Here is a 26,668-nt window from a genome sequence, read left to right as displayed (position 1 = left end):
GATCTGCCCACCCGCGACAAAATTCTGCCATCCAACAAAACATCCACTTACAATCCCGGGTTGTGTCCATGGACTCCACAGCCCATGATGGCGCGTTCTAGGGAGAATATCCCATGGTGGGCTGAGAGATTTTGGTGGCACCACGGCTTCGGGCCAGACAGAACTGATGGATTGTTAGAACACCTTATATACCTGCACGAGCTGGAGTTGTGGTTGGAGATGGTTCCCTAGTCAGTCAGTCCATTATCGGCCGTCGATGTTTTGTTGAGGACCGAGAACCCAAGCAAAGCGACCAAGTCAACTCTGCCCACCGACCCAAGAGACCGGCCTACCCTGAGGGCCGTTCTGTCAGGGGTCATGATATGATTTGTTCTCAGCATGGATCAACTATTATTGGAAATATGAAGACGTAGGACTTATCATTAGCCGCCGGTCGAATCAATTCCACAGTCTTCCCCTTCAGTTTCAACTTGGCTATCCTGTGTCCTGGGTCCTCTAGCTGCCAGTCGACAGTGGTGAGTCGATCAACTCCACGAAAACACATCCCAAGTGCTAATCAACCACAGTCCCCTGAATCTAGAACAAGAAGTTGGAGGTGGCGTACTGGTCGAGCCTCATTCGCCGCCTTCTTGCAGGCTTTGGTTCAAATCGTCATACAAATAGGGCAACCACCATATCTGATACAGAGCAACTGCGCCAATCACCACGAGCCATCAACCGCCATCCACCCATCCGTCGTTTTTGAACTGAGACTGGCCGATGTATAATGCCCAGCCGCAGCTCCCTGGAGCAAGTTAGCAACTTACTACTACGTATCTCCCGCCGGCCGGCTTTAGGTAGTTGTCCCCGTACCTTGTTTGCTCGTGTTTCCTCGCATGCAGGCGGTGCGTTATGCACGGTGGAGGGCAGGGAGCTTGACTGGACGGACGACACGGCAAGCAAGCCTCTGACAAGCCATGCAGAAATAATTTCACAACAAACGTCGGCAATACGGCCAAACGAATCATGAACGGAACGACAACAGAAGATATTTCTTGATTGAGCGACAGGGCAACCTGCTGAATTCGACTCCCGAACGGTGTCTCGACTCTCGACCGGACACCAGTTCAGTTGGCACGGTGGAAGCAGCAGCCGCAAAACCCACCTTTGCCCGCGCACTGTGCACACAGAGCTACTAACAGGATCCCAGAGGGTCCCGCGTCCTCCCCATGTCGCGCTATGAGGACTGGATGACGTCAGCTCTCATGCCCGGCGCCCACTCGTCCACGCATTGGGCTCATGGCCTCGTCCCGGTAAACAGAGTGAAACTTGTCAAGAAGGTTTGCTGATTGAATGGTATGCTGGTCCGCGTTTTCTTTAAGCCACGGCCCAGATCACGGTGAGCAAGCTCAGTCACATTTGTGAATATTCTCCCCAATATCCTGGAGCGTGGTAGAGTTACGTCACTGGCATGCAGCCATCCCGGCAAAGGCGCTTTCCCCAGAGTTTCGAGATTGATGCCTTTTTGCCCGCCAGTCTTCTGATTCCAGCCTTACTGGGTGGTGCGCAATCTCGAAACGCCTACAGTTGGCGAATGCCGTGTAAACAGGGCTCTGTCGTTTTTTTACCCAGTCGCCGGGATTCCGGATTTCACAATCAATGCCCACCCGTAGGGTAAGTCACCAGACTCGAATACCACGGCACGTGAATGCGACATGATCAAAACAAAGGAACAAGTCCAGGTTTTGTTTTGGTTCTTGAGAGCTTGTACATGCAGGAGACGAGATTTAGGCTAGCCACCTAGCTAGCACCGTTCGTTTCACATTGGAGATTCTAGAAGAGGCGTACTAGGTCTGTAGCGTAAAATGCCATCAAAAGTAAATTGTGTTGTTAATCAATGGACGGTCATATGGTAAATAGAAAAAGCTAATATCTTCACCTCGGCCACGCCAACAACGTGACAGGGACCAAGTAACCATAAAACAAATAAGTGAATCAATAAATCACAATTTCGTGCCCGCCTCCCTCCCTTTCTGAATCCTAAACCCATGCCTCGGCGCATGCACTCTCACCTCCTGCTTCCCCTCGCCCTCCGGCTTGGTCTCATATACCACCTCGTCGCCGGCCAAGCTCACCAGCCGACCAACATCCTTCCTCGTGGCCCCAAAATCAGTCGGCCCAACCGTAATCTCATCCCCCTTCCTCAGCCCTAGCTTCGCCACCTCAAAGTCCCCCTCGTCCACGGGGCCCTCACTCTCGTGATACTCCGAGGCCAGGATCAACTTCTCCGCCTCCTCGCCGCTCACGGTCCTCGGCTTGCCCGCCTTCTTCCTCGCCTGCTGAAGAGCCTCCTCGAAGCGCTGGATCCACGCGTAGACCTTGGGGTACACCCGCGGACCGAACCTGTCCTTTGGCAAGGCGCCAGGTAGCCCGGCCAGCCAGTGCAGCGGCCACACGGCCTCAATGTCAGCGAGGCCGGGGCCCGGGGTCTTGAGGATCCAGTCCCTCCCGTCGGCGAGGAGGGTCGTCTCGAGGAGGTTGAACACGGAGGCCACCTCGCGGAGGGCAACGTGCTTGGGGTCAGGCCGAGGCTGCGTGCCAAAGAACTCCGCCCTGTCCTTTTGGAAGGTTGGGTTCTTGAGGAGGGGCAGGTCGCTGGGGAGCAGGGAGGCGGCCCAGCCGAACACGCCGGCATCTGTCATCAGCGTTGAGAGAAGACGCTCGATGGCCCGCTGATCGGGCTGGCTTGTTCCGAGGCGGGGGAGAGAAATGTCCATGTTTTCAAGCTTGATGAACTGTAGACGGGTATCCAGGTAGACGTCTCTGCCGATGGAGAGGATGGGAATGCGTCTGTATCCAATTCCGAGGCGTGCCACGTCTGGGCGAGGCATTGTAGGTGGTTGAACCTTGGTATAGTCAGTATTGGGGCCAGACGCTGGGCTTTTCTTTCTAAGAACTTACACATTGTGCGTACGGAATTCCGCGAAGGGTGAGATACCATGCGACTCTTCGAGCGTATGGGGAGTAGGAGTAATGATAGAGAATGATGTTCTCGGAAGCCATTTTTGTGTCAATTCACGGATTTACTTGGAAAAGAGATGCGTCTTCTACTTCACGCAGCCGCTCTGATAATTGGAAGTCCTATCCAGCGTTATAAGCGTTATGGTTGTTTGGAATCATCGCCAGGCCGACAAGCCGACGAGGTCTTGATGCCTTTACCTCGGTTTTATGCGGGGGCGGGGTTGCAACTCCTAGCCAATAGCGTGTTACAGACTAGGAGCACCCTCGGTACGAAGCATAATATCACCATGGCGGAAGATTAACATGGTCTATGGCAATTCATTTCAGCTAAGTCTGGGGCAGAGCAACCTATCTGCTGTAATAAATCATGGCGTCCTCGCCGAGGGCCATACAGCGGAATCTCGAGTCGCCGCGAAAACAAAGAAGCAGAACTATAGCAAACTCGCAACCCTCTGAAAACCCCAAGACTCACGGTTAATATTGCGCCCGGAAATTACCATCCGCAGTTCTCGGCAGTGAGCTCACCGGACTGGCCGCCTCCATCGCCACTTGGCCAAGCCGAATCCGCGGTAACGCCATTGGAATTTTCAGCTGCATCGGGGAAACCGCCGTCATCATCAGCAACAAGTGGTTCCTTGCAGCGGACTTTGGTATGTCCGAATTTCTGGCAGTTTGAACACTGCACTTTGCTCCCTGTACAACATTAGGATGGATCAAAGAAGGAAGCTGGAGACACGTACAATCTTTTGGCTCAGGGCAGTCCCTGCTGAAATGCCCAGTCTTTTCGCAGTTACGGCATGTAACATTATCCATGTTACGCGGCTGATCGCACTCTTTGGCCATGTGACCTTCCTGCCCACAGTTGCGACAGGCTCGACTACCTCCCTGTGGGCAATCCTTACCCATGTGGCCCTCTGAACTGAATTAGAGATACTCCATGAATCATCTGTGAAATTGACTTACTCTCGCCGCATTTCCGACACTCCATATTGTCCAAATTGGGAGGCTCTTCACAATCAGAAGCCCTGTGGCCAGATTTTCTGCAGCAGTCAGTACTGGTGTGTAGAATCCATAGGAAACATGGGACGTATAGCATAACCTACCCGCAGTTTCGGCAGGCAAACTTGTCTACTCGTGGTTCGGGGCCTGTCAATTACTGTGAGTGCCATGGAATCAAAAAGAGCTTCAAAGCCTTACAGTCCCGAATACGATGGCCCTCGCCGCCGCAGTTGCTGCACGAAATGGCAGGCTGGGCTTTCTTCTCGACCTTCTCCTGAGTGCAGAACTTGCTGGAGTGCCCCAATTCACCACAGTTGTGGCACTTCCGAAGACCGGTGTCGACTACCTCACCAGCATCATCAAGCCTCTCCAAGAGTTCCTCGCGGCTCTTTGGAAACGCTTCAGCCTCACGAGGGCGTTCGGGTTTCTCTGAGAACCTGTACGAGATTGTGTACTTCTTTCCAGTATGGCCTTGAAGGTCCATATTGGTGAAGACATTTACGAGTTGACGCTCAGTAGCAATGAACCAAAGATTGATGCCTTGATCAATAAACAGAGACTGCAGCTGGCGGTAGGTGGCGTCTCCTCCGATGGCTTTGACGTACTCCTGAAGCGCTTCTTTCGCGTCGTCGACATCTCGCTCGGAGCAAGCAGTCTTGAGCTTGGAGAGAGCTTCCTCAGGAGAAATATCGGCAACATGATCTCTGTTGATGACCCGCGCATTCTCACAGTTCTTCCGCATATGACCTGCATTTCATGATTAGCAGTGTTTCTTGCCATCATTTGTTGATTGAATCTGTACCTTCCTGGCCGCAGTTGTCACACACCATGGGCGGCTTGTCTGGGCAGTCCCGAATCATATGCCCCTCCTTCTTGCAATAACGGCAAGCGGTGTCTCGAGGAGTCGGGCAATCGGCAGCTCGGTGGCTTTGGTCACGTTAGCTCTGCAAACTATAACTTTGACGGAATAATTACACAGGCACTTACCCAGTTTCACCGCAGTTGAAACACTTGTTGTTGGCGTCATCATTGCCAGCTTCCGTATGTTGGTTGGGGCAGTTCGCCTCCTCGTGGCTTCGAAACGTTGTCAATCACCTTACACCCAATCTGCTAGCATGCTACTTACCCTTCCTGACTACAAGCACCGCATTTTACTTGAGGCTGATTCCATCCTGAATCATTGCCTCCAGCTGATCCCCAGTTGTCACCAGAATTTCCCCAGTCTCCCATTTTGATAAGGAATGATACGGACTGGCTAGATAGATTATTGGCACAATCGAGGTCTCAAACGAGAAGTCCAACGAATCCCGTAGTCAAGACGAGGTTGGAAAAGGTCATCCAACGTGTCTTGAAGGCTAAATCAAGAGAAAAACGTGCGGGCTCAAAAAAGACTTTCGATGAAATGTCAGTCGAAGCGTGTGATAAGAGAGAAAAGATGCGTTTAGTCGACAACGCACACTGCGATGCTAGAGTGGAATTTAAACAAGGCACGAAACGTTGCGGCCTGATGAGGAAGAAGAGAGAAATACACAGGAAGGCGGGCGTGCGAGCAAAATAAATAAGGAAGCGGCGGTTCGTCGGGTGCCTGACACCTGGCAGCCGCGTTCTGACAACTGCTAGTGCCCAAGCAGGTGTAATCTAGAAAGACGCAAGTGTCAACTTGAACTTCTCGGCAGGTCCTTCCATCAGGCCCCCATCATTGAGTGGGATGTTAAGCCAGGACAAAGAAGTGCTGTGTTTGTTTAGCATCTTCTACCGTATAAACGTCCAATTCATGCATAGAAATTGCTGGATTCGGAGGGCAACCCGCCACGGAGGGTCGGGGACATGTTGTGAATACCCTTGACGTATATTCGCATGGTAGCATGCCTTACTTGCGCTACACATCATCTTACATCATATACAAAATGAGACCACCAGAACGCCTTGATTTTCCTCCGTTCCCGATGCAAAGCTACTTATGCTGTGGACACGACACACCACGTATGGATAAAGATTACTGGTTGCTCTTATCCATGTGTCATGTCTTGTTGGTCTCCCCCTCTTCCTCGTCACTGTCGTCTCCAATGCTATATTTACTCTCCCCACGACCAATCGACTCTTGTAGGGGGATGTTGTCGACAGTTGTCTCGTCGAATGCAGCGGCTTCTAAGTCACGATCACTCTGACGGTTATGGAAAGCAGCTAGACCAGTCCTCGACTGGCCAGCGGCCTCGTCGCTTTGCAAAGCAGAGTACGCTGTACCCTTGCGTCGTTGGCGCCAGACGAAGTAGCCCCATACCGAAGCAGCGATGATTACAATCACTAGCACGACCTCACCAGATCGCTGATAGGCAAGCCACTGGGCTTCCTTCAGCTTCTGCTTTGTCTCTTCTTCATGTTGTTGGGTGTTGTTCTTAGCTCCACCGACAGAGGTGTCTGGACCCTTCTCGCCATCAATTCGACTGTCCGACGGCTCACCGCCAATGCTGCTGATGTCGACCTTCATGAAGCGGTCCAGCATATCTCGTGAGCGTCGTGGGTAGTCAAAGGGGACCATGTGTGACGCGTTATGGAAGAGAACATAGGTGAGGTTACGAGCCTCCTGCCAAAAACCAGCAACCTCGCCCTCGAAGGTCCATTGCCTCCTGGGAGCCCAGTTGCCTGGCGTGACCTCGAAACCCTTGCCTTCATTCCATGCCAGATTGCTAATCAACTCCTCTGTACCAACGTGATTGCAAATAAGGTCCTCGGCTCCGGAGAAGAGAAGAATAGGGACCTCTTTCAGAATATCGGGGAGTAGCGAGATGGAGGCTGTCGCGTTCTGGTTCCTGAAGTTGGCATTGACCATGCTATTACACTCCTGCCAGCCAGTGTTTCGTTGCTTATCGAGATTCAACGCACTAATGACCTGAGGCTGCCGCAAATAAGGGCCGACATACTTCAAATCCGGAGGCCAATTCATGCCGCAGGAAGGAGCTGAGTCACGGAGTCGGACATCATACATGTTGATGCACTCCTGATCACCAGAGCCCACCCTGGTAAGTTCGAGAATTTTATTCAGAATGGACTCACACTCGGGATAGTCAACATGTCCAGGGTTGATGGACATTTCCTTGTCGCAGATTCTCTGCATTTGTTGGAGCTGCTGGGCGTTATCTGACCCCTTTTCAATCAGGCCCCTTTCAAGACTAAATTTGAGGTATGCGCTGGATTGGTCTTGGGGAGAGATCCAGCCATTGCCAATAAGTAGACCGCCGAGGTTCCATGTTTCAGCGCGAGATTTTGACTTGTTGCGATCGAGGATGGCTCTCGCAATATAGGGAATATGCTGTCCAGCGTATGACTCTCCAGCAATGTAGAGCTGTACGGCAAGTCAGCGGGGCAGCGACAGCAAAATACATTTCGCGAAATGTACTTACATCATCTGACTGGTATTCTGGAAAAAGCGCGAAAAACTTTTCCAAAAACGTAATAAACTGAGTCGCCATGGCATTCAACCCATGAATGTAGCTATTCGTGTCGACATAACTGAAGCCTGTGCCGACCGGATTATCGACAAAGAGCAAATTTGCAAATTCATTCCAGGTACCGTTATTCAGGGTCAAGGCATTGTCCTTTGTAACTCTGTAAGGCCCAACCTCCATCAAGGCGCCATCCTCGGAACTACATCCTGGCCCACCGTTGAGCCATATGACAGTTCGTTGCCGGTTCGCAATGTGGTTGTTTTGAAAGTGCCAGAAAAACAAGTTGCCATTGGTTTCAGGAGTGACCTCGATGTGACTAAAAACCAGTGTCAACTAATGTTAGTCTTCTTTTCCCAAGATTCCTCTAGCTAGAGGCCCAGTTCGCAACATGGCCGAGGGACGGTGATGGGTTGACTCACCCTGCATGCATCTTGATCGGAGGAGAATTCTTGGGAAGTCCCGGCAGCTCACGGACGTAGTAGTCGGCAGCAGACTTATCGCCAGCCAGGGTTGAAGCCGGCCAAAGTGCCAGGATCGCGAGCGCATGCCATGATGTGGCGAGGGACCAAGAGAACCGCGGAGCCATGACGACGAGATGCCGGAGGATGATGGCTGCTCACAAGCCAGGGGATGCGGATGCCAGCGGCAGGAGCAAAAGAGCAGTCGGTTGTAGCGGTGCTAAGTCATCAAATACAAGTCCGAAAGGGATGCCGAGGATGAGGTGGTGGAATGTTCAATGATACAAGAGAGATGGGTTTATCATTATCATCGTCTTACGGAGGAAGAGGCGATGTGGCTCATAGGAAGTTGAGGCCTGTGATGCTGTCGGGAAGCAGTCAAGTTGGAACTCGGACGCAGGAGGCGGTGCTGGCGGATTCCGGCCAGAGACCCCTGATCTGCCAATCGGCACTCGAGCTAGTACCAATTTGGTCGACGTGGCTGGTGGCCAACACCTTGTCAATAGGACTAGTGCCTCATTGACCATCTCTTGAAGAATACTCCGTACGCAAAGCGATAATGGCGAAGGACAATGGACGCCCAACGGGCAGAAGCGTTTTGCCCCTCTTCTGTATTAACCAATTTCATAGCATAAGCTCAAGCTAGTTTCGAATAGAGAACTGGTTTAGCTGCAGAATCAGTCACTTTGTACACTCTCCACCTCGTCCCATGTGGCTCTGAAAAACCACCGCGCCCACCAAGCCCTCCTGTACCGCACTCCAGATATCCAATCGGCCTCACACCTCGAATTTTCCCAACCCGCATACAGGCTGGCCGTCTCAAGAACGCACCTCTGACCAGTCTCGGCGTCAGCCTATTCACATCGCCACAACCGTCATATCACTGAAAAAGCACGCCTCCAAGACCTGTGTCTCTTATTTACAAGACGCCCAGTTGAAAAAAAAAAGAAGTCCTTACCCCGCCAAAATGGTGGGCAAAACTTTCATCGTCGAGCATCTCGACCCCGAGCTCGGCCCCTGGTCAGAGCTAGAATACATCGCCATCGCCAAAGAAACCCAAGAAACCAAGGGCAACTTCCTCCTATCCAGTCTACCTACTGAATTCAAAGTCCCCGCAGCATTGAACGGCATCCCCGCATTCAAGCCAGAGCACCGTGGTGTCGAGGAGCTGTACGCGGACAACAAGGCCAAAGTGTGTCTGTTAGATCCCGCTGCGGCAAAGGATCTATCACCTGAGGACGGGGAGACGTTTGATGCGTTTTTGTTCGGTGGTATCTTGGGTATGCATGCTCCAACATAGCCGAGGTGAATCTTGAGACTAAATGGAAACTGAATAGGTGATGACCCGCCAAGAGGTTGGTGCTAGAACAGCAAGTGGAAAGATCAAGCAGTGCTAATGGATGTAGACCGAACCTCGGAGCTCAGGAGGAAGGGTTTTGAAGGACGAAGATTGGGGCCTAAGCAGATGACCACGGATACGGCTGTACGGGTGACTCGCTTGGTTGTTCAGGATGGCAGTAGGTCCCTTTCGGTCAAAATACCGATGTGTCAATTGTGCTAACGAGAACAAGTTGCCCTGGACAAGGTCCCATATGTCGACTTTCCAGAGTTAAAATTCAACGCTCACGAGAGCACGCAAATGCCCTTCCGGTATGTGACAGACAAGGAGGGGAACCCAATTATGCCAGAAGTAAGTAAAGAATCACAGTGTGCCATGGCTGAAAGATGAGAATCTGATAATGATGTAGGGAATGAAGGAATTGATACAAAAGGATGCGGACAAGTCACTAGATGACTTGCTTTAAGAAGTGAGATAGACAAAAAGCCAGGCAATGGTTCAAATTAACAAAAAAAAAACACAACTGAATGGCGGTCATATGTGACGATTCTAAAGAACCTCAGCGGACAACAGCGGCATGCGGATAGATTCATCTTCGTAAGGGTCGGTCCAACCTGTTCCATCACGTTGCTGTCTTACGTGCTGTAACCATTCAACCAGAAACAACAATCAACAATAGCCTCGAACTGCATAACGGCCATCGTCGTCATTGATCAAGGTACTCGTATGTTGATGCCAACTTGAGTCAAAGTCAAGCTCCCACGACGGGGTTTGCCTACCCTACATTCTAAAACAGTCGAACATATTCATCACATTGCTGCCACGCCTCAAGAGGCAAGACCGTGGTGCGCGGGCCTACGCAACCCCGGCTATGGACATGGCATGTCCACCGAGACGAGGAGGAGACTGGAAAAGCCTCTCACCAAGCCGCCGTAACACCTCGACACTGTGACCCCTTATCAAAACAATCACCAGACATGCGTCAAGCTCCACGATAATTCTCCGACGCATAGGTGCATGACGTCCGTATCACAGGCACAGCGTATATATTGGATCTGACGCAACTAGGCACATCCCCCGACCTGTCTCCTTGCGACAGCAAAGCCGTAGAGCGACCTCACCCAACTCGGGCAGGACTGAATGTTTTGTCAACAAGAAGTCGTCTCTTGTGAACCCGAGACAAGTGTTGTTCAAACACATCGTGAGCCAAGTCTAAAAAAAGAACATCAAATACTACTACACATACTAGCAATGTGTTGCACGTCCATTGTAGACATGATTGTGGACCTCGGTAGTCGCAACATTTGCCAGGGGCGTCGCTCTGCCCAACTCTGAAACAGTAGCGAGCACATTGAGTTTTCGGGCGCTTCTTCAACCTATGTTGGAAACAAATGGCCGCGAAAGTGGGACAATTTTAAAATTATTCTACGAGTGTGCGCATACGTCAGGTGAACAAAACAGACCAAAACTTTCAAACCGTCAGCATCAAGTTTGTGACATTCGGCTGCGGTGGGTAACCGTCCGCGCCATTCACCCTTCAACAACAACGTCGTCCGCTTTGGTCAAGGTGGCTTGGAACGGCATATGTCCTCCAACATGGGCCTTTTAGGTATTGGATTTACCCGCGGGAGGCAGCACCTTCACCAAGGAGGTGTTCAAGATCCTGGCATCGTTCCTTCAGAGCAAACCGCTGACATGGTCTGGTGAGCATCAGCATTATGGTGGTCTAGCCTTCTTGGTTGAACTGTTCCCATGCAGCCACAACAGCCGGCAAGGATAGGGGTGTACGAGCGGTTCTCACAATTTGTCTGATATTCGTCGAGCCAGGCGAGGGTTGGCCGTTCGGATGAACGCCTAGGCGCGGCAACAAAGCCAGTCCTGGCACCATCATACGACTTCAGGAGCCAACCTATAGCAGCCATTATACACCTTTCTAGCCAATGGATGCCGCCCGTCTTCATTCGTGGATAAACATTCCAGTTTTAATCAAGGGCCGAAATGGAGCTTGAAAGGTCTTCTGGTTCGCAAACTTGTTGTTGGACATCGGGGGATCAAAAGGAAGAAAGAAGGTGTTCGGTCCGTTCAGGGACGAATAGACATCCCTGCTCATAGCTTGTCGATTCCGCCTGAAACATCTCACCGACTGTTGCCACCGTATTTTTGTCTTCCACCTTGTACAAGGTTAAATCGATCTGAGCAGCCGGGGTAACGGAGAATCGCTGGGCAGGGACTAAAGCGTGATCAGAGTAACAGCTAGTGCACATAGCGTTTGCATGAAGATCGGCACTCTCCTTGCTGGTGCAGCTCTCACAAGGATGAATCATCCTCATGTAATTATCTTGGGGTGTCTGCAAGACTGCCATGCACAGCACTGCTCACGACGAGGTTTTGATACTCCCCTAGGACGGTTGTGGCAACCTTCGTTGGATATGCTGAAGTTGAGCAACGTCTAAAAACCTCCTTATTGCGTCAATTCGGGCCTACCGGCACGTTGCATCTAGGCTGCGTTTGCGTTGCAGATCGATACAACCCTGGGTCTGAAAACAAAAAACGGGAATGGGAAGCTTTTTCGACCCGGGAGATTAGAGGAGCTTCGTGGTGGTCTTGGGTGGGTGTGTCAAGGATAGGGAGGTTAGGTCGACTTGAATCCCACGGCAGCACGAGCCACTTTTTTGAGCAGTGGTCGGGACCACCTGACGATAGAGACCTAGATCGGTTATATACTAGTACGTAGTCTGTTTTTAGACGGAAATAGAGAGGGGAAAAAAGAAATGATAATCGAGGCTAAAGTATGTGGTTGGACCAATGTTTCTTTTTGTTTTGTATTCTTAGCCAAGAACAGTTATGTGGCCCGAAAGCGGCCGAAAAGGCCATTGCCGATGCTGTCCTGTTGTCTAATAAAAACTTGCTCACGTGGAGACTATCGAATCGCACTTGACTTGTTGGAACTACTAGGCTTAGTTGACAAGGTTGGGACTGCAGTTGGGACACCATACGGAGTACGGACAGTCAAGTCTGTCATCTCATCATCCTCCTCGCATTCGCCCATTCGCCCATTCGCCCGCCAAGTTGTCCAACATACAACATACTTAGACACTCGTATCGTCTTTAACTCTCAGGCGGTGGAGAATGTTCTGTTGGGGCGCTGGGCAAAAGCGGTGCGTGCTCAGCGTCGTCGAGTTTGGTGTTCCACACTGAGTTGGGATGAAACTATGACAACTTCTGCAGTCCGGATACTGATGATAGAACAACATTCTTGGTACATACCCGGAGGCTTGAGCCGCCTGCGCATGGCTGGATCTTCGCAGGGATTCCACCTGCAGGTGCTGCTAAGGGTACGCAAACGTGACCGTCTGTTTTAGGCGTGGCTCAATTTGCACTAGAACTGCCGGGAGGGTCGACATGCCCTGTTTCTGTTACCAGATCGATCAAGATTGCAGGGTTTCTGTATGTGTACTGTATGTATTGTACCGGGCACGTACCGCAGCTTTGGGCGCTGGATGTACCTAGGTAGGTATCGAATTAGCCGATGAATGGCCTGAGGTTATGTCATTCCTCAAGAGGTGTGTGTACACGAAGAACTGCAAGATCATGCTCGTGGGCAAATCCCGTAATTAAGGATGAAAGGGGGCCGGAATCACCCAGTCGGGTGAGTTGTTAGTCTGCCAAACGAAGCAGATGTAAGACAGTGATGCAGTTTTCGTGCTTGGCGGCCAATTGGAGGCATAGCCCTGGTGTTCTGAGTTGACATGCCTTTGGAAAGGAATCTCTACAGCAAGTCTACATACATGTTATGTAAGGCGGCAGTATGCGCTGTCACTTCCGCCGATCCAAAGAGAGTCTCCTGTTCCGTGCACGCGGCCCAGGAACAGCCGCTCCACATGCCGAATGTAGAAGAAGACGGTTACAATTTGTCTCAAGAGTTGACACGGCAGCTGCGGCGTAAACGCCCGGGAACGGTATTGTAAACGGGAACCCGGTTGCCCTTCCTCCTTACCAAGGACTGGGCTGAAACGATCTATAGCATGAGTTGGACGATTGGTTTGTGGCAGTGCCTTTCTGTTATCACTATTATTCACTGTTATGTATTTCAGAGCTTCTGGGTTAGAAAAAGTCGAGTAAAACGCCTCCCTCCGCTATACGGGCCTGAGACACGGAACCAGTTAAACTTAATATGGCCCGAGACAACACACTGCCGCCGCGTGTATGTACGTGAGATGCCAGATGACAGCATGACAGCGCGCTGAAATTTCAGTCTGGTCTGAGGAAAACCAGTTAGACGCAGGGACGAGTCCAGCCGCTACCGCCTGGCCAGTTGGCCAGCGACGCCGACACCCTCCACACTGAGATCGAAGACAACGTTAGCCCGGTGTCGTCTTAACCCTGGTCCCATGTCAGTAGTGTACATGCATGTACATAAGTCGTTTGATAATGACCAGGATGTCCTAGCGACACAACCATGAAACATGGGGCCAAGCGTCCTTACGGGACAACAAACTCCCTCAACGCAAGACCTGACACGGCGTGGGCTGAAATTTCGGCAGTAGGCGGACAGAACGCTAGGGACCAGATGGCTAAACGCTGACCGGCCTATCGCTAGTCTTGCTCTCATTGGTATGGCGTGGCGAAGATTACCGTATCAAGGTTTCCTGATCCTCTTTGAATGATTGACACATGCCCCCGTGATTCTTGAAATGAACAAAGACCATGTGACTTCGGGAAAATGCACAGTTGAAGTTTGACAGTCGATAGCGAATTAGTCAGGGGTGTATTACTTGTTCCGCGTTTTGTTCTGCGTTTGGAAGGTTATTGAGAGTCTAGGTACCAACCTAGGTACTTAGATGTAGTAACCAATCCCCGTGTGTTTTGCTGTTTGCTTTGTAGCGTTTCTTCAAAGAGGAGACGGGACTGGAAACCGGGGCCGAGGGCGAACATGGATGCGGGAACATGGTACCGATAATGCACTGTACTGTATTGCCCTGCAAAGTTGGGGCGAAATAGTACCTACGGCAACAATAGCTTGCAGTGATAGTAGTGCCGCAAAGCGTTTTGAAGCGGAGAATATGGTTTTGACTCAGGCTTGAACGACAAGATGGATGATGATGGATCCGGGATCAATCATGGATCATGGAAGGACGGTGGCCAACTGGCAACTAGCGACTGGTTCAGGGTGCTGCCATTTGCGCTAACGTGGCCGAATAGCAACTTGCCTGGTGTCGCCTTCCTCTCTGGAGAGAAACTGTAGGCATGCACAGCCTCGATAGACCTGCGCTTGCCATTTATTAAGTTGACAATGTACACACTGAGGCAAGGCTCTCTTTTGCATAACTCCCATTGGTCTGTCATAAAAGTCTATAGAGTAACTTGGGCAGGTGCCTAGGTACCTAGGCACATAGATGTTCCCATCTTGTCCCCTCGTCATTTCGTCACATCACGATAGAAGCTGCGGAAATTTTACTTCGTGATGTCTCAAATGGTCCGGCCAGCAACACCTGTATATATCAATAGCGTGTACGACTCAAGTTCAATTGTTGCCTCGAAGCGACAGGCCCTCTGCCTCTCTCCCTCTGTCCCTGTGCTTACGTCGCTCAAGCATACATATGCCCACTGCACGACTTCGGAATCTTTATGCACCACCAGACAAGCCCTGGGGTCGGCATCAACAAATCAAAGTCGACGCTGAAGACAACTTGCAAGCACTTCGTATGACCAAGTCTTCCGCCTGATAAGGCAACCTCATGCCCCCAGGCTCAATTTCAGGCTCAAGCTGATGTTCAGGTTCATGCTGGTGCTTATCTCGTGCTCCGGCTCCGGCTCACAACGCAGAACTCACAACTACCGCCGCACCTACTTCAGGATCCGTCGCGTGGCTTGTTCTACCAGTCATGCCTACATGTGCATCCCATGATTGCCTATGCATGGCACTTACTCAGTCTCATTCTTGCTATTGGCTGGGGGTCGACTGGCCGGAGAATCGTCCTGCAGGTATCCTGCACATCGCGCTTCGTGCGAACCAAGACCTGCCGCGAGACAGCAAGCGACGCCCCCAATGGCATGACTTGCATTGCCCGCAAGGCGTCTGGGGGGGACCTTGGCGTCATTTATCAGCGGAGACGGCAATTCTCTTAGTCCAAGTATTCTTCTCTTCTGGTCATGTTCTTTTCCTCACACTGCGTTGCTAGATTGTACACCGCCGCCATAATATGTGTCGGACTATTACTAATTTCACAACCAACCCCACGGAAACCAGGGGGCCTTATTCCGATACATTCTCGGCATGTGCCGACTCGACCGCCACGAGTCGTAGAAACAGAACGAGCAATACTCTGTACAAGCGCGACTGGTGGGCGCTCAACTGTAGCGTTCTGTGCCGCCTTGCGTTTACGGCTGGCCCAATGCCGGTCGCACGTCAAAATTGGTGTAACCCCCGGGCAGACTTCTCGTCAGATATGGCCTTGTCGGTTCCTGGGCTCGTTTCACTCCAGTGGGTTGGTTCTCCTGGGCCCAGCTCACAGTTCATATCCATCACACGCTCAGCGACAACGCCCTCTTAAACTCAACGGTATTTACTGATTGTGTGTGTACGCCATCGTGGTCTTTTTGATTATACGAGGGCTGTCAAACCCAGCTCTTGCAACCTGGCGTCACGGATCCAGGGTGCACAGGCAGAAGAGCCCCAGCGCTCGGACAATTTGCCCTACATGACGGGGGTAATTGGTTCGGATGAGCTTTGTCTTTGAAGCAAGCTGTCTCCTCTTCTTTGCAATTCACACGACACACCAGTGCGTGTGGCCAGCAAGCGGCCAGCAAGCGGCCAGCAAGGGTCTCCCTGTTCTTTGATCCATGTTCTCCGTACGGAGTATCGCAAATATACTTTCGGGTGTCTGATGGGCCGTTTCCTAGCTGAAAAGGGTGCATTGCTTGTTCTATTCTGGCCTCCAGGTGCTCGGCGTTCTGGTAGAGCCGATCTACGGAGAAGTTGGGACATGGCAACATGGCTACTTCCATGCAAGTACGGATGTATGTACATGATCGAATTCTTCATGCAAGGCGCGAGAGTGCCCTTGCTGTATGTACATACTGATGGACGTTCTTTGCCAGCATCCACCAGCAAGGCCAGGGTATTGCATACCAAGAACCTCCGGGCGGCATTCTGGGTGCATTTTTTCCTTCTCTTGGGCAAAGCCTGCCTTGCCAAAACAGTCGACCCATCCCCGTCCATCCCGCTTTGGCCTTGCAATCGTCACACTGTTTCCCAATATATAGAATACCAGACCAAGAATGGGTCCACAATGCCTTTTTATTCTCGATACCGATCGACTCCAACTTCTTGGGCATTGCAATCGATTGACGGAACAGTTTGTATCCAATTACTACTTGGTACGGAGTAGACATGCGGGCATAAGGCTACTCACTCACTCCGGCTTTGGCCCACTCCCATCATACACACTCTCTTTGACGTTTCTCCCTTTGTAATGTGTGCCTCTGAGCAGCACAGACACCCAGCTTGCTGTTGTCCCTCACCCGTAGTGTGGTCGTATTCTTGGTGAAAAAAAAAAGGTGAGACAGGCTCTCATTACTTTCTAATTTCTATCAAGTCGCTGGGACGTGGCTCTGTCCCCGGTGCTTGGCCACTGATGCACCGTTTGTCTCATGATGCATCTAAACACCCCTTGACTCGAACTTGCCCGCAACAGTTTCCTAAGCGTACGAAAATAGGATTTGGGTTGACTGGGAGTGGACTCGGGGCCCCAGTCTGATTCTGATTTATACACAGCCACCTCGTTTCAGACAGCCTGATTTCAAGTCTCTGGAAGCTTTGGCTCAATTCCAAGTTGCTCGGGCCGTCCAAGATCTAGCATCCTATCCTGGCACAACGGTGAGCACAGTTTTCAAACCCCGACTCTTGGGCTCTGTCCCAATGCCATTGTGTACGCCTGTGTTTCGGCCGTTTCGATCTACTCGGGTGCGAGGTTGTCAGTGCGAATGATCCACTCGTCGTCGATCGCATCAATAAGTCTGATGGCTTTTTCCTTCATCCCTCTTGTCGATGTTTACACTTGGTCCGTTAATCTGTTCTTTGCTGCTTTCTTTTGCTAGTGTCGTGTTAATCAAATAGCATTGACGCGCCACTTCAACATCAGACGTCTTTTGCATTTCTGAGCGAGACCTCGGGCTTCATGATTGACTCGTGTTTCCTGCAAGCTGTACTTTACATTGCCCTCTTACCTACTAGCCTCTGTTTGATCGGAGCCTCAGCATAATACGCTTGGCTTGTGTTTCCTGACAAAGACAAAGGCGAGACTGTCCAAGTAGGGAGGTCACACACTCTTCTTTGCTCCTTTTGTTTTAAACATCACATCATTTAATGAATGAACCAGGACTGAGACGACGACTGGAGGTTATACTTTTCTTATATTAATGCACCAAGAAACGACTCGTTCTTCGAGCCATATATCATCCGTTTACCCGCTGACCGCTTTGCATGGTTTCAGGCCGGAAGATGGACGTCACTTCACTGCTGAATCAATCAGCTTCTTCAGGTTGTGATAGGATTGAGGGAGAGACCACACCAACATCGGCAGTATTCAAGCAAGGAGGTTTGAAATCAGCTTCGTTACCGACTCCCTCGCCTGAGAGAACAACACCACAGCAAGACTGGGAATCAATATCTACCAAGAACAGGACACCATGGAGCGCGGGAGGTTACGCACTACCATTGCAAAGTGAACCCGAATTTCGCTCGAGTTCAATTTTTTCATTTCGTTCAGGGAGCGAAGTGCTCGATTCAGACGGTTCTGTCGACTCTCTAGGCCTTGGACGACACTCAAGGCACGGATCAACCGACTCAGCTTCGATCGATATGGAATCCTCCCAGCCGTCCCTGCCATCCAGCAGGCTGCAGAGTTGCCGGTAAGGACTCAGTCATGCCTTTTGTTGCTCCCCCACCGATAACGGTTTGCCCTGACGCCCCGAGCTTTATTTAGGCCGAGTCATTGGGAAGACCGCTCCCAGACGGGCATAGAAACCCGCGAATCCATGGGTCACAAATTCTCTGATAGCCACAGCAGCTTGTCATCGTACGCTTCGTGGAAATCTAGGTCACATTCCAGAATATCGTCTGTGACGACAGTGAGTGGTATCCATAGTGCCGGTCCATCGTTGACGGAGTTACCATTACTGGAGACGGCAATGGCATCACACGGTGAATCATATCAGACGCCGACCTCCGCAAACAAAACACCACATTTATCCGGCGGCCGACTGCCAACGAGTAATCGAATTGGAGAGATGGATGTTCCAAAAAGGAGTGGTAGTCCATCAGACGCCGTTCTCAACATGAAGGGCGCCATCAAACCCGCTCAAACTGGGACTCATACGGGGTAAGTCTATCATCTTTATAATTCGATCTATCTCTGCGTTTTGTGTTCAGTCACTGTAATATCTTCCCTTTGTCCCACTTAGACACCAGGCTGTTCCTTGTTGATTGCCTGTGATGCACATTGAGGCAAGGCGGGCGCATTCTATTCAAGTGAATAGACAGATTTGAGCTCGAGTTGCAGTCTCATCGTCCCTTTACCCTGTCCCCAAAGGCAGAAAAAGGATATCGAGCCCGATTTCTGAGGGAGAAAATGGTGCTGGCTTCAGCTATGCTCAAGTTTTTGCCGCGTGGATTGATCCGATGCCAGCTGTGAGCTGCTGAGGTGTTGTGAATCACTCACTACTTCACACACATACTCATCATCTACCACAATCATGTGTTCACACATACGCCGTCAACGTGACTGCCCTATCTGAATAGGATTAACAATTGCTTGAACCCAATTCATAGCTCTTTACTCATGCTTTGTTTACACTAAGCAACACTGCCAGTATTTATTGTCCGGCTGTCAGCTTGGGTTGACGGGCCTTTGAAACAACAGGGCCTATGAACTTGACGACTGTCTCTATTTGCAAGTTGCAATGCCAATGTTCTTGAGACTTTCCCCCTCCCTTTCGCCATCATATGTATTGATGATCTTTTTTTTCGTTACTGGGTCTACAACGCATATTATCAACCTCCCATGCTGTCAACATATTTGACTAATTTTACTTCAAGCGACGCATCGTCCAGAGAACCTCGATTTCCTGGCTTAGCAGGCTCACACAAGCGAGCCATCTCCGCGCCAGACCCGTCGATCGCTGCTGAGTATTTTCGGGGAAAACATTTCCAGCATCCGCGCTCTGTACTCCCTCCCCCACGGGAGGTCATGGCTATCGCAGAAGACACCAGCTCACTTGCAGTGGGACAAAGCAGCCCTCAAAACGAGGAATTGATCGGCACTAAGTACAACGTTCTGGATCACACTGATAACAGTGAAACTGATTGCCAAGATGAGAGACACATTATTGCTGGCCCGAAACCGATTCGGACTCTTTCGTCCCCAGCCGTTTCATCTTCAGCGCTCACCAATGAGCATTCACAACTTACCAAGCCATCCAACCCCTCCACAACTCAAGCCGAGGATCTCGATGGGAAGACTGCTTGCATGTTTGTTGAGGATTGTGATACTGGATCGCAACTTCGCAAGGCTATATCTCACTTATTTGGTCGCAACAAAACATGCACGCTGAAGATACCGAAGATGGTGTGGGTATACTATTGCCGAAAACACTACCAGAGAGTCCGCTATCGCAATGCCAAAACATACCCTATTACTCAGATGGAACTAGTTCAGACGCAGATCGAACGTCTAAAGGCTTGGAGCGACCGAAATCAAGCCACAGGAGAAGGCCCTTACATTAACTCATGGACTCTGTCACTCCGAAAGCGAGAAGAGAAACGGCTTCAGGGTGATAAGAGAAGGCATGAAAGAGGGACAGAGCCACCCGAAGTAGGAACGGGCCACATCCCTGCCTGGATCATCGAAGAGTTAGGTGAGGGTTACGATACCGAACGCATGTTCCAGATTGCGGGACGTCTTCGAAAAGAGATCAAGAGTGGTATCTTGACACAAGTCCCCGAGATTGAATTCTTGCCGGACATTGTGGGCGACGATAAGGACAAGGAGACGACTAAATCAGCTCGTCAACGAAGACAGAACAGTTCAACGTCCATAACAAAGACGCCGAAACGAAAGGCACCCGACTTTCAAGTCATGACCCAACCGGGCCCGATGTACCATGACATGGGCTATGCGGGTTACGTCCACGATGGCGGATACGATGCTGAAGATGTGGTTAGTCCTTCGGGGAAACGACCGCGAACTGCTCGAGCTGCAGCTTTTCTTGCTGGGCCTCCAAACCCTTACACCACGTCTTCGTACTTGGCTGGCTCCGAGGGTCCCCCGCGTGCGCAAAATGTTGTGCCCAAAATTCAGCCGATGGATTATCACAATCCCTACGCCCATAGCGTCAACAGTGGGAGGTTCGAGCACACACACCCAGTGCAAGGCCATGCCCGTGTAGCATCTTACAACTGCGTTCCTTCAGAATCAGAGTATGCTCCTGAGCCATATTATCAACATCACAGAGCGCCTGGCTATGGACATGTGCCAGTGCACTTCTCTGGTAGTCAGAGCAGTCCAAACTCTCCTCCAATGCTGCCTTCCATTACGGCGCAGATGAACAGCACTTGTATCTCATATCCGCGCCACGGAAGTCCTTTATCAGGGGCGAGGTCTCATACGCGTGGATCATCACGACCTATGCATCAGAGATCTGCTAGCGCCTATACCCCAGGAAGGCGAGCTGTCCCTATGTTGGGTCGACCGTCTAGCTCAGGCAACGGTCACACCATGGAACATGCCAGATACGAAGCGAATAGACACGTGCCACCCCCTGCAATGTATGATGGTGGACATCACGGCACTCAGAGTTATGCTGAAGGTGACTTGCGGCACCATCAGTATGGAAAGCCTGTTTGGGACTCAACTTATGCACCTCCAGTCCCGCCTCTTCCCAACCTTCATAATCAGTATTCATATGCCCATGGCCCAAGCTATGGCTCCCCTTCCCACGCGGGAATGACTGCTCACAGCGGTGTTCTCGGTGATGCCAAGAATGGCATGTCGGCGTATCCTGAGCCTAAGGGAACCTCGGGACTACGATCTGCGTGAAGCTCCAATTAGCTCTCAATTGGCAGCTGGTCGGCTAATTGGCTGACCTTGTACCAACACTATTAATTGTCTTATACACCCCCTTTCGATCCTTTGACATTGTGGCGTACGGTGTCCACACAAGACACGGCTTGGCCGTTGACTACACATTCCTTTAGACTTATGCTCCTATTAGTTTTTTTTCTTGTTCAAGTTCGCATCCTTTCTGCCCTGTATAATGGCACCGGGAGTTATGACAGTACCAAATATTCCTCTTACATCAGGGGCCGCGCGATTAGGATAATCAGCCAACCTCGAGTCGCAGGCCACAAAAGCAGTCGATTAGTTGGGGGGGTGTTCACGGCGAATGGAAAGACAGATACTCCGGATCACAATCGGGATATTATGTACTATCGGAAACAGGAGACAAGAGTCCAAAAGAACGAGATGAGTTATGACAAGACACGGAGTGTTTTTGAGAGAAAGTCTGCTGGTTTTTGTTTCTGGTGGCAACTATATACATAGCCTAGATAATTCTGTACCTAATACGCGAGCCGATATATCACGTTGATGCCCGTGCCTCGCCGTTGCCGAAAGAAGATGACCAAAAACAGCCCCTTCACGTATGCAACTCCCAAAGTTTTGCGTAGAGCAAGCAAGACACGCATCGGTATATGATATATCCTCCCCTACTCTCTAAACATGACGCTCCCGCCATCCCAGGCCTTCAACTCCCCCACGTTCACCCTACACACCTCCTTGAACCCGTACTTGGGGTAAAACGCCTCCACGCTCCTCAGCCCAACCAAGTACGAGGCACTGCCAGCCTTATCCACCAGCTCGAGACCTTCCTGGACGAGCGCCCTGCCCAGCCGCTGGCCCTGGTAGACGGGGTGAACAGCCAGCGTGGACAGGTACCAGGCCTCTCTGCGGCGCGGAGTCGTAAGGAACTGCGGCTCGGCGGCACGCACAGCACGGTAGAAGCCGTCAACGGGCTCCGGGTCAATGGGCGAGCGCAAGACCAGAGCCTCGAGGCACAAGTACATCCTGACGAGCGGCGCGAACCACGCATCTACACCCCCCACGTCCCGTCCGTCGTCAGCACCGATCAAAACTCCCACAACAAAAAGAAGAAGCACGTACACGGCGACACCCACGTCTCCCAAAAGGTCAATTGACTCGCCGGCCGCAACCACCAGGTGAATCCCACCGGCACGCCGAGCGTCTCGTCCACCACCACCGTCAGCCGCCACCCCATGGTCCACCAGCGCCTCCGAAAGTGCCGGTACAAAAAGGCCGCCACCGCATCCGGGTGCCGCCGCCGCCCGGGAAACATGATGTCCAGGAGGCCGTCGTGCCCAAAGCCCGCGAGGTACAAGCCCGTCACGGTGCGCAGGTCCGCCGCCGTGCCCGCCCGCAAGTGGTAACCCCCCGGAAGAGCCATGACAAGCAAGCACCCCTCAGAAGAACTCTATACCAACGATATAAAGTGACTCTGCCAGCGTGAGCCACTGAATCCCATGACTGGAAAAAGAAAAAAAAGGCCCATCATGATGGGAAGGCCCGTCGTGAAATACTAGGCGGAACATGCTAAGCGCAGCCAGCACTCCCCCACTCTTGACGCTATTTCAACGCCGAATGAGTCAAATACGTGCCCGGAAATGAGTGCGTGATTCCGACGAGTCGTCAAACAAGTGGAATTGGTCCGTCCTTCATTACGAACCGCATTTGACAAGCCTAGCCCAGCTCACTCGCGCCGCTGCACCGAATCAGACCCCCCCCCTTTCTTCCCCTCCGGACGTGACGCCGGAGGATTATGAAGAAAAAAACCACCCCCCATGAAAACCGAAATTCATCAGCACCATGATACGTGTACCAGGCGGCAGGGAGTTTCGTAACTCGGCTCTCGGCTGCACGCTCGGCGCTCGGCTCCCAGGATTCCAAGCATAACTCGTCTCGAAAACGCACGCCGGTAAACATTGTCTTTACACAAAGGCCTCTTCACGTACTATGACGTGCCAGTGGGCATCAAAAACAGCCATCTCGCTGGGGCTGCGGCACCTTGTCAACTTGTGCGTAGATAGATACTGTCATTTCTTTTGTCCCCGTATTGCTTTTGTCGGCTGGAGTACCCGTTGCGGCTTGCGTGTAGTTTGTGGAGTACCAGTTATATCAGAAATCAAATGTCGGTACGCGGCGATGCGTCATGCTGTAGCCTGTGACTTGGCTTTCGTCAGCCCGGCGGGTTCATTTGATGGCGTGGCGTGGCATGGCGTTTCTCTGACGAGGAGTCGGACATGATGATGCGTCACAAAGACAGAAATGCTTACGCAGACGTACATATATACCTAGGTGCCTGCCTAGGTAGGGCTATTGAAGTCTACTCCTTTTAGAGTCATCCCTTCTTCCCAAGCTATCAACCAACTGGTTCTTGAAAGAATTCATCTTCAATCTCATTGTATTTATCCTCGTAGCCTCCGGTATATCCAAGGTATCGACATTAATCGTCATGGCCGCCTTAGCCAAAAAGTCCCCTCCATATGTACGCCTGGAGGATGCAGTATCCAACAATCCATTCAACACACAAGAGACCAAGGCTGCCTCTGTGCCAGTTTCATCGTCCAATTCCAAAACGCCGGTATATCGCAAAGATGACAGAGACCAGATCAAGGCCCTCTCCAAACACAGGCCCAACTTGTTCAAACTACACATGTAGCGATTTCCTGCAACTCAGGACGCATTGCCCATGACCAGAACAAGGAGCATACCATTCAGAATACACGACGCAACAAACGCACTCGACACCATCAGTTTGTATGGGATGGACAGCGGGTCCCGGCGATAGAGCGTCATGCCCAGTCCCGACCCAGCGCAGAACAGACTGACCATAACGCCTATCGTCACACCGGCATCAACTTCAACACGAAGCTTGCGTTTCCCAGTTAGAATCAGCACACTGGCGATGCCAAGCAGTGCAAACGACGCCACGAAGCAACCTAGGGTGCCCCACATCAGCGCCTTCTCTCTATACCTTTGAATTTTCTGCTCGCTGATGCTTGGCAGAGCATAATGCGTAGCATAACCAAGCTGAGGATATCCATCCGAGCTAGCATATCCTTCCTCTTCCGAATCTGTGTTGACGGCAGTGGATGCGTATCCCAAACTGCCTTGGCTACTCAGCTCTGAAGTAAGAAGGGGTCGAGTCTCGTGGCTGGGTTGCCTGGATTTGAACCATTGCTTTGCTTTTTCATACGGCAACGATAACAAGGCATTCACATATGCAAAACCAGGAAACCCAGTATCTTCTTCGGGGTTGATATAAATGGCATATTCATCCTCGGGCCCTCCCGCCTCGCTGCCATCATCATACTCGTTCCAGTACTTAACCGGCGAGTCAATTTTCGCAGCGGGGAGCGGTTCAAAGTCTACATGCCGAGGGCGGCTCTGCTTGGGTGAGGCTGGTTCTGGTGCCGCATGTCCATGAGATTCAGGCGAACTAGGTTCGCTGAAGTGGGGAGTCACCGCCAGTAGGGTAGTGAGTATTTCATCATGACGGCTTTGGAGGTGCTCAAACGTGCGTTTTGTAAAGCTCTTTGGGTCGCTAAGAATGTTTTCATTGAAGCGAGCGGATAGCGTTACTGATCCCGTCCATTTCTGCATTTGCATACGGTGTTAGTTGGGAAGTTGCTGTAGCCAAAGTACACGAAAAAAAAAAAAAAACAGTTAGGTAAATACTGTGCACCCATACCTTGTACTTCTTAAGTATCTTTCGAAAAGCGACTACTTGAGCATTGGCAAACCGTGACAACCCATGGATCTCCTCGCCACAGCGTAACAGTTCCCGTTCGTACTTGGCAAACCTTCGTTGCCGTTTCAACGAGATGGTAGAGTCGTTTGCATCAGAGTACTTGGTAACCCAGCGCTGAATTTGACTTGCGAGATGTTCTTCAGCGGGTAGAAAGCCTCCGTCAGCAAAATGAAGGATACGTGGCGTGTGTACTCCGTACGCGAATTCCAACCACGGAAAAAAAAGAAAGGTGCTCACCTAATCGCCTCGAAATTTCATCCGCCTTACTGGTGATGAAGAGGTCCACCCTATCATGCTGGCGGCATAACTCGCCATACAGATTGTCTTCAAACTTCTTCAAGGTTGCATCTTGATGTCCCGGGATAGCAATGGCGGTGGCCTGGTCCCGGGTCGTGTGTACCTTGATCTCATGTTTCAGAGAGTTGTAGTCGAGATTGTCTGAATGGGGCGCAAGAAGAGGCGGTAGTGTCAGCGTAGGCGGAGATGTGCGACAGGAAAGGATCGGCAGAAAATGTAACGGTAAGGCGCAGACTCTGGGGTTGGGAGGGGGCACACATGGGAGGGAGGGCTGTGAGAGTTTGGTCAAAGTTTTGGGGCGACCATGTCATGGATGCAGGAGGACGGTCGGAGGGAGGAGGCGTTTGGCGCAGGCAGTTGCGAGGGCTGCACTTGCCATGGCTCGATGCGCGATGCAGGATGCCCATTGCAGTTGCAGCCCGAGTTGCAGCAGTCCACGATGCTCGATGGCAGAGGCGGCACAGGCTGATTGATGCAAGGACGGGTGGATGGAACAGCACTTACAGAGGCTCCATTCTGGAACAGACTCGTGCTCCAACTGTTGCCCGTATTTCATTCCTCTTGCTAACTGGTGACTGCGGCCAGTATTGTCGTGGTGGGCAAGGTTGTGTTATTGCATCCCGCGTGGCTAGACGAAGTTTGAACGCAGCAAGCCGTGGCTCTCTGTTGGGCCCAGTGCTGATGTCACAGCTGGTGCAAATGCAGGTCGCCGCAATTCGCTGCGATGGCCGCCAATCTTGTCGAACCAGAGCCGGTCTGCACAGCAGCAAGAACCAGACAATCTCAAAAGGGCCAAGAGCCAAGAGCCGAGATATATGGAACAGGAAACGGCCCCGTGTGCTGAATATATGTTCGATTGCAATGGGCGTAGCAGGCAATTCAATGGTTCAAATTCGGTCTGGTGTTTCTCGGGAGGCCGTTGGTGAGACAACAAAACAAAAAGACGGCGCGGCAACAGCAGGGTCCGGAATGCAAAAGCTGAACAGTCGCAGGTAAAAGAAGGGTCTGGATGAATTGGTCTGGGAGCCAGTAGGACGAGAGGCAACCTGCGATATACCAATGTATAAAAAGAACAAGTTGGAAAAGAAGAGTGGTGGCGAGGAAGATGGCGGAGGCCGTCATGATAAGGATGACTGAACGGGCACCCTGCCAGCAAAGGACATGGAGGCACTGGGCACTGGGCACTAGGTACTAAGCGCAAGGCACTGGGCCGCCCAGAGGTCATGGCAAAGGCATTGATAGCA

At 51.4% G+C, this 26,668-nt stretch overlaps 7 protein-coding genes across 7 annotated transcripts; 2 read left to right on the top strand and 5 right to left on the bottom strand.

Moving 5' to 3' along the window:
- Window positions 1-1,982: 1,982 nt before the first annotated feature.
- Window positions 1,983-3,042, bottom strand: MAA_02971 (glutathione S-transferase; the record flags this gene model as incomplete). Its single annotated transcript, XM_007820969.1, has 2 exons — window positions 1,983-2,885; window positions 2,941-3,042. 2 exons carry the CDS (start codon window positions 3,040-3,042, stop codon window positions 1,983-1,985), a joined length of 1,005 nt encoding a protein of 334 aa, XP_007819160.1.
- A 451-nt stretch (window positions 3,043-3,493) lies between these two features.
- MAA_02970 (zinc finger domain-containing protein) lies at window positions 3,494-5,229 on the bottom strand (the record flags this gene model as incomplete). Its single annotated transcript, XM_007820968.1, has 8 exons — window positions 3,494-3,693; window positions 3,741-3,914; window positions 3,964-4,040; window positions 4,104-4,146; window positions 4,198-4,746; window positions 4,802-4,926; window positions 4,987-5,073; window positions 5,126-5,229. The coding sequence occupies 8 exons, from the start codon at window positions 5,227-5,229 to the stop codon at window positions 3,494-3,496; spliced, it is 1,359 nt and encodes a 452-aa protein (XP_007819159.1).
- A 790-nt stretch (window positions 5,230-6,019) lies between these two features.
- MAA_02969 (serine carboxypeptidase) lies at window positions 6,020-8,031 on the bottom strand (the record flags this gene model as incomplete). Its single annotated transcript, XM_007820967.1, has 3 exons — window positions 6,020-7,342; window positions 7,401-7,761; window positions 7,865-8,031. 3 exons carry the CDS (start codon window positions 8,029-8,031, stop codon window positions 6,020-6,022), a joined length of 1,851 nt encoding a protein of 616 aa, XP_007819158.1.
- Window positions 8,032-8,870: 839 nt separating this feature from the next.
- Window positions 8,871-9,708, top strand: MAA_02968 (DUF431 domain-containing protein; the record flags this gene model as incomplete). The annotated part of the gene is made up of 5 exons (XM_007820966.2): window positions 8,871-9,183; window positions 9,241-9,258; window positions 9,310-9,420; window positions 9,475-9,593; window positions 9,652-9,708. The coding sequence occupies 5 exons, from the start codon at window positions 8,871-8,873 to the stop codon at window positions 9,706-9,708; spliced, it is 618 nt and encodes a 205-aa protein (XP_007819157.2).
- Window positions 9,709-19,492: 9,784 nt separating this feature from the next.
- MAA_02967 (orp1) lies at window positions 19,493-21,340 on the top strand (the record flags this gene model as incomplete). The annotated part of the gene is made up of 1 exon (XM_007820965.1): window positions 19,493-21,340. The coding sequence occupies one exon, from the start codon at window positions 19,493-19,495 to the stop codon at window positions 21,338-21,340; it is 1,848 nt and encodes a 615-aa protein (XP_007819156.1).
- Window positions 21,341-22,008: 668 nt separating this feature from the next.
- MAA_02966 (GCN5-related N-acetyltransferase (GNAT) domain protein) lies at window positions 22,009-22,365 on the bottom strand (the record flags this gene model as incomplete). Its single annotated transcript, XM_007820964.1, has 1 exon — window positions 22,009-22,365. One exon carries the CDS (start codon window positions 22,363-22,365, stop codon window positions 22,009-22,011), a length of 357 nt encoding a protein of 118 aa, XP_007819155.1.
- A 1,684-nt stretch (window positions 22,366-24,049) lies between these two features.
- On the bottom strand, window positions 24,050-25,803 carry MAA_02965 (SPX domain-containing protein; the record flags this gene model as incomplete). Its single annotated transcript, XM_007820963.2, has 4 exons — window positions 24,050-24,973; window positions 25,068-25,264; window positions 25,365-25,695; window positions 25,750-25,803. The coding sequence occupies 4 exons, from the start codon at window positions 25,801-25,803 to the stop codon at window positions 24,050-24,052; spliced, it is 1,506 nt and encodes a 501-aa protein (XP_007819154.2).
- Between the last annotated feature and the right edge of the window lie 865 nt (window positions 25,804-26,668).

Source organism: Metarhizium robertsii (assembly GCF_000187425.2).
Source record: "Metarhizium robertsii ARSEF 23 chromosome Unknown MAA_Scf_4, whole genome shotgun sequence".
Classification (NCBI taxonomy): domain Eukaryota; kingdom Fungi; phylum Ascomycota; class Sordariomycetes; order Hypocreales; family Clavicipitaceae; genus Metarhizium; species Metarhizium robertsii.
This window is presented reverse-complemented; position numbering and strand designations above follow the sequence as displayed.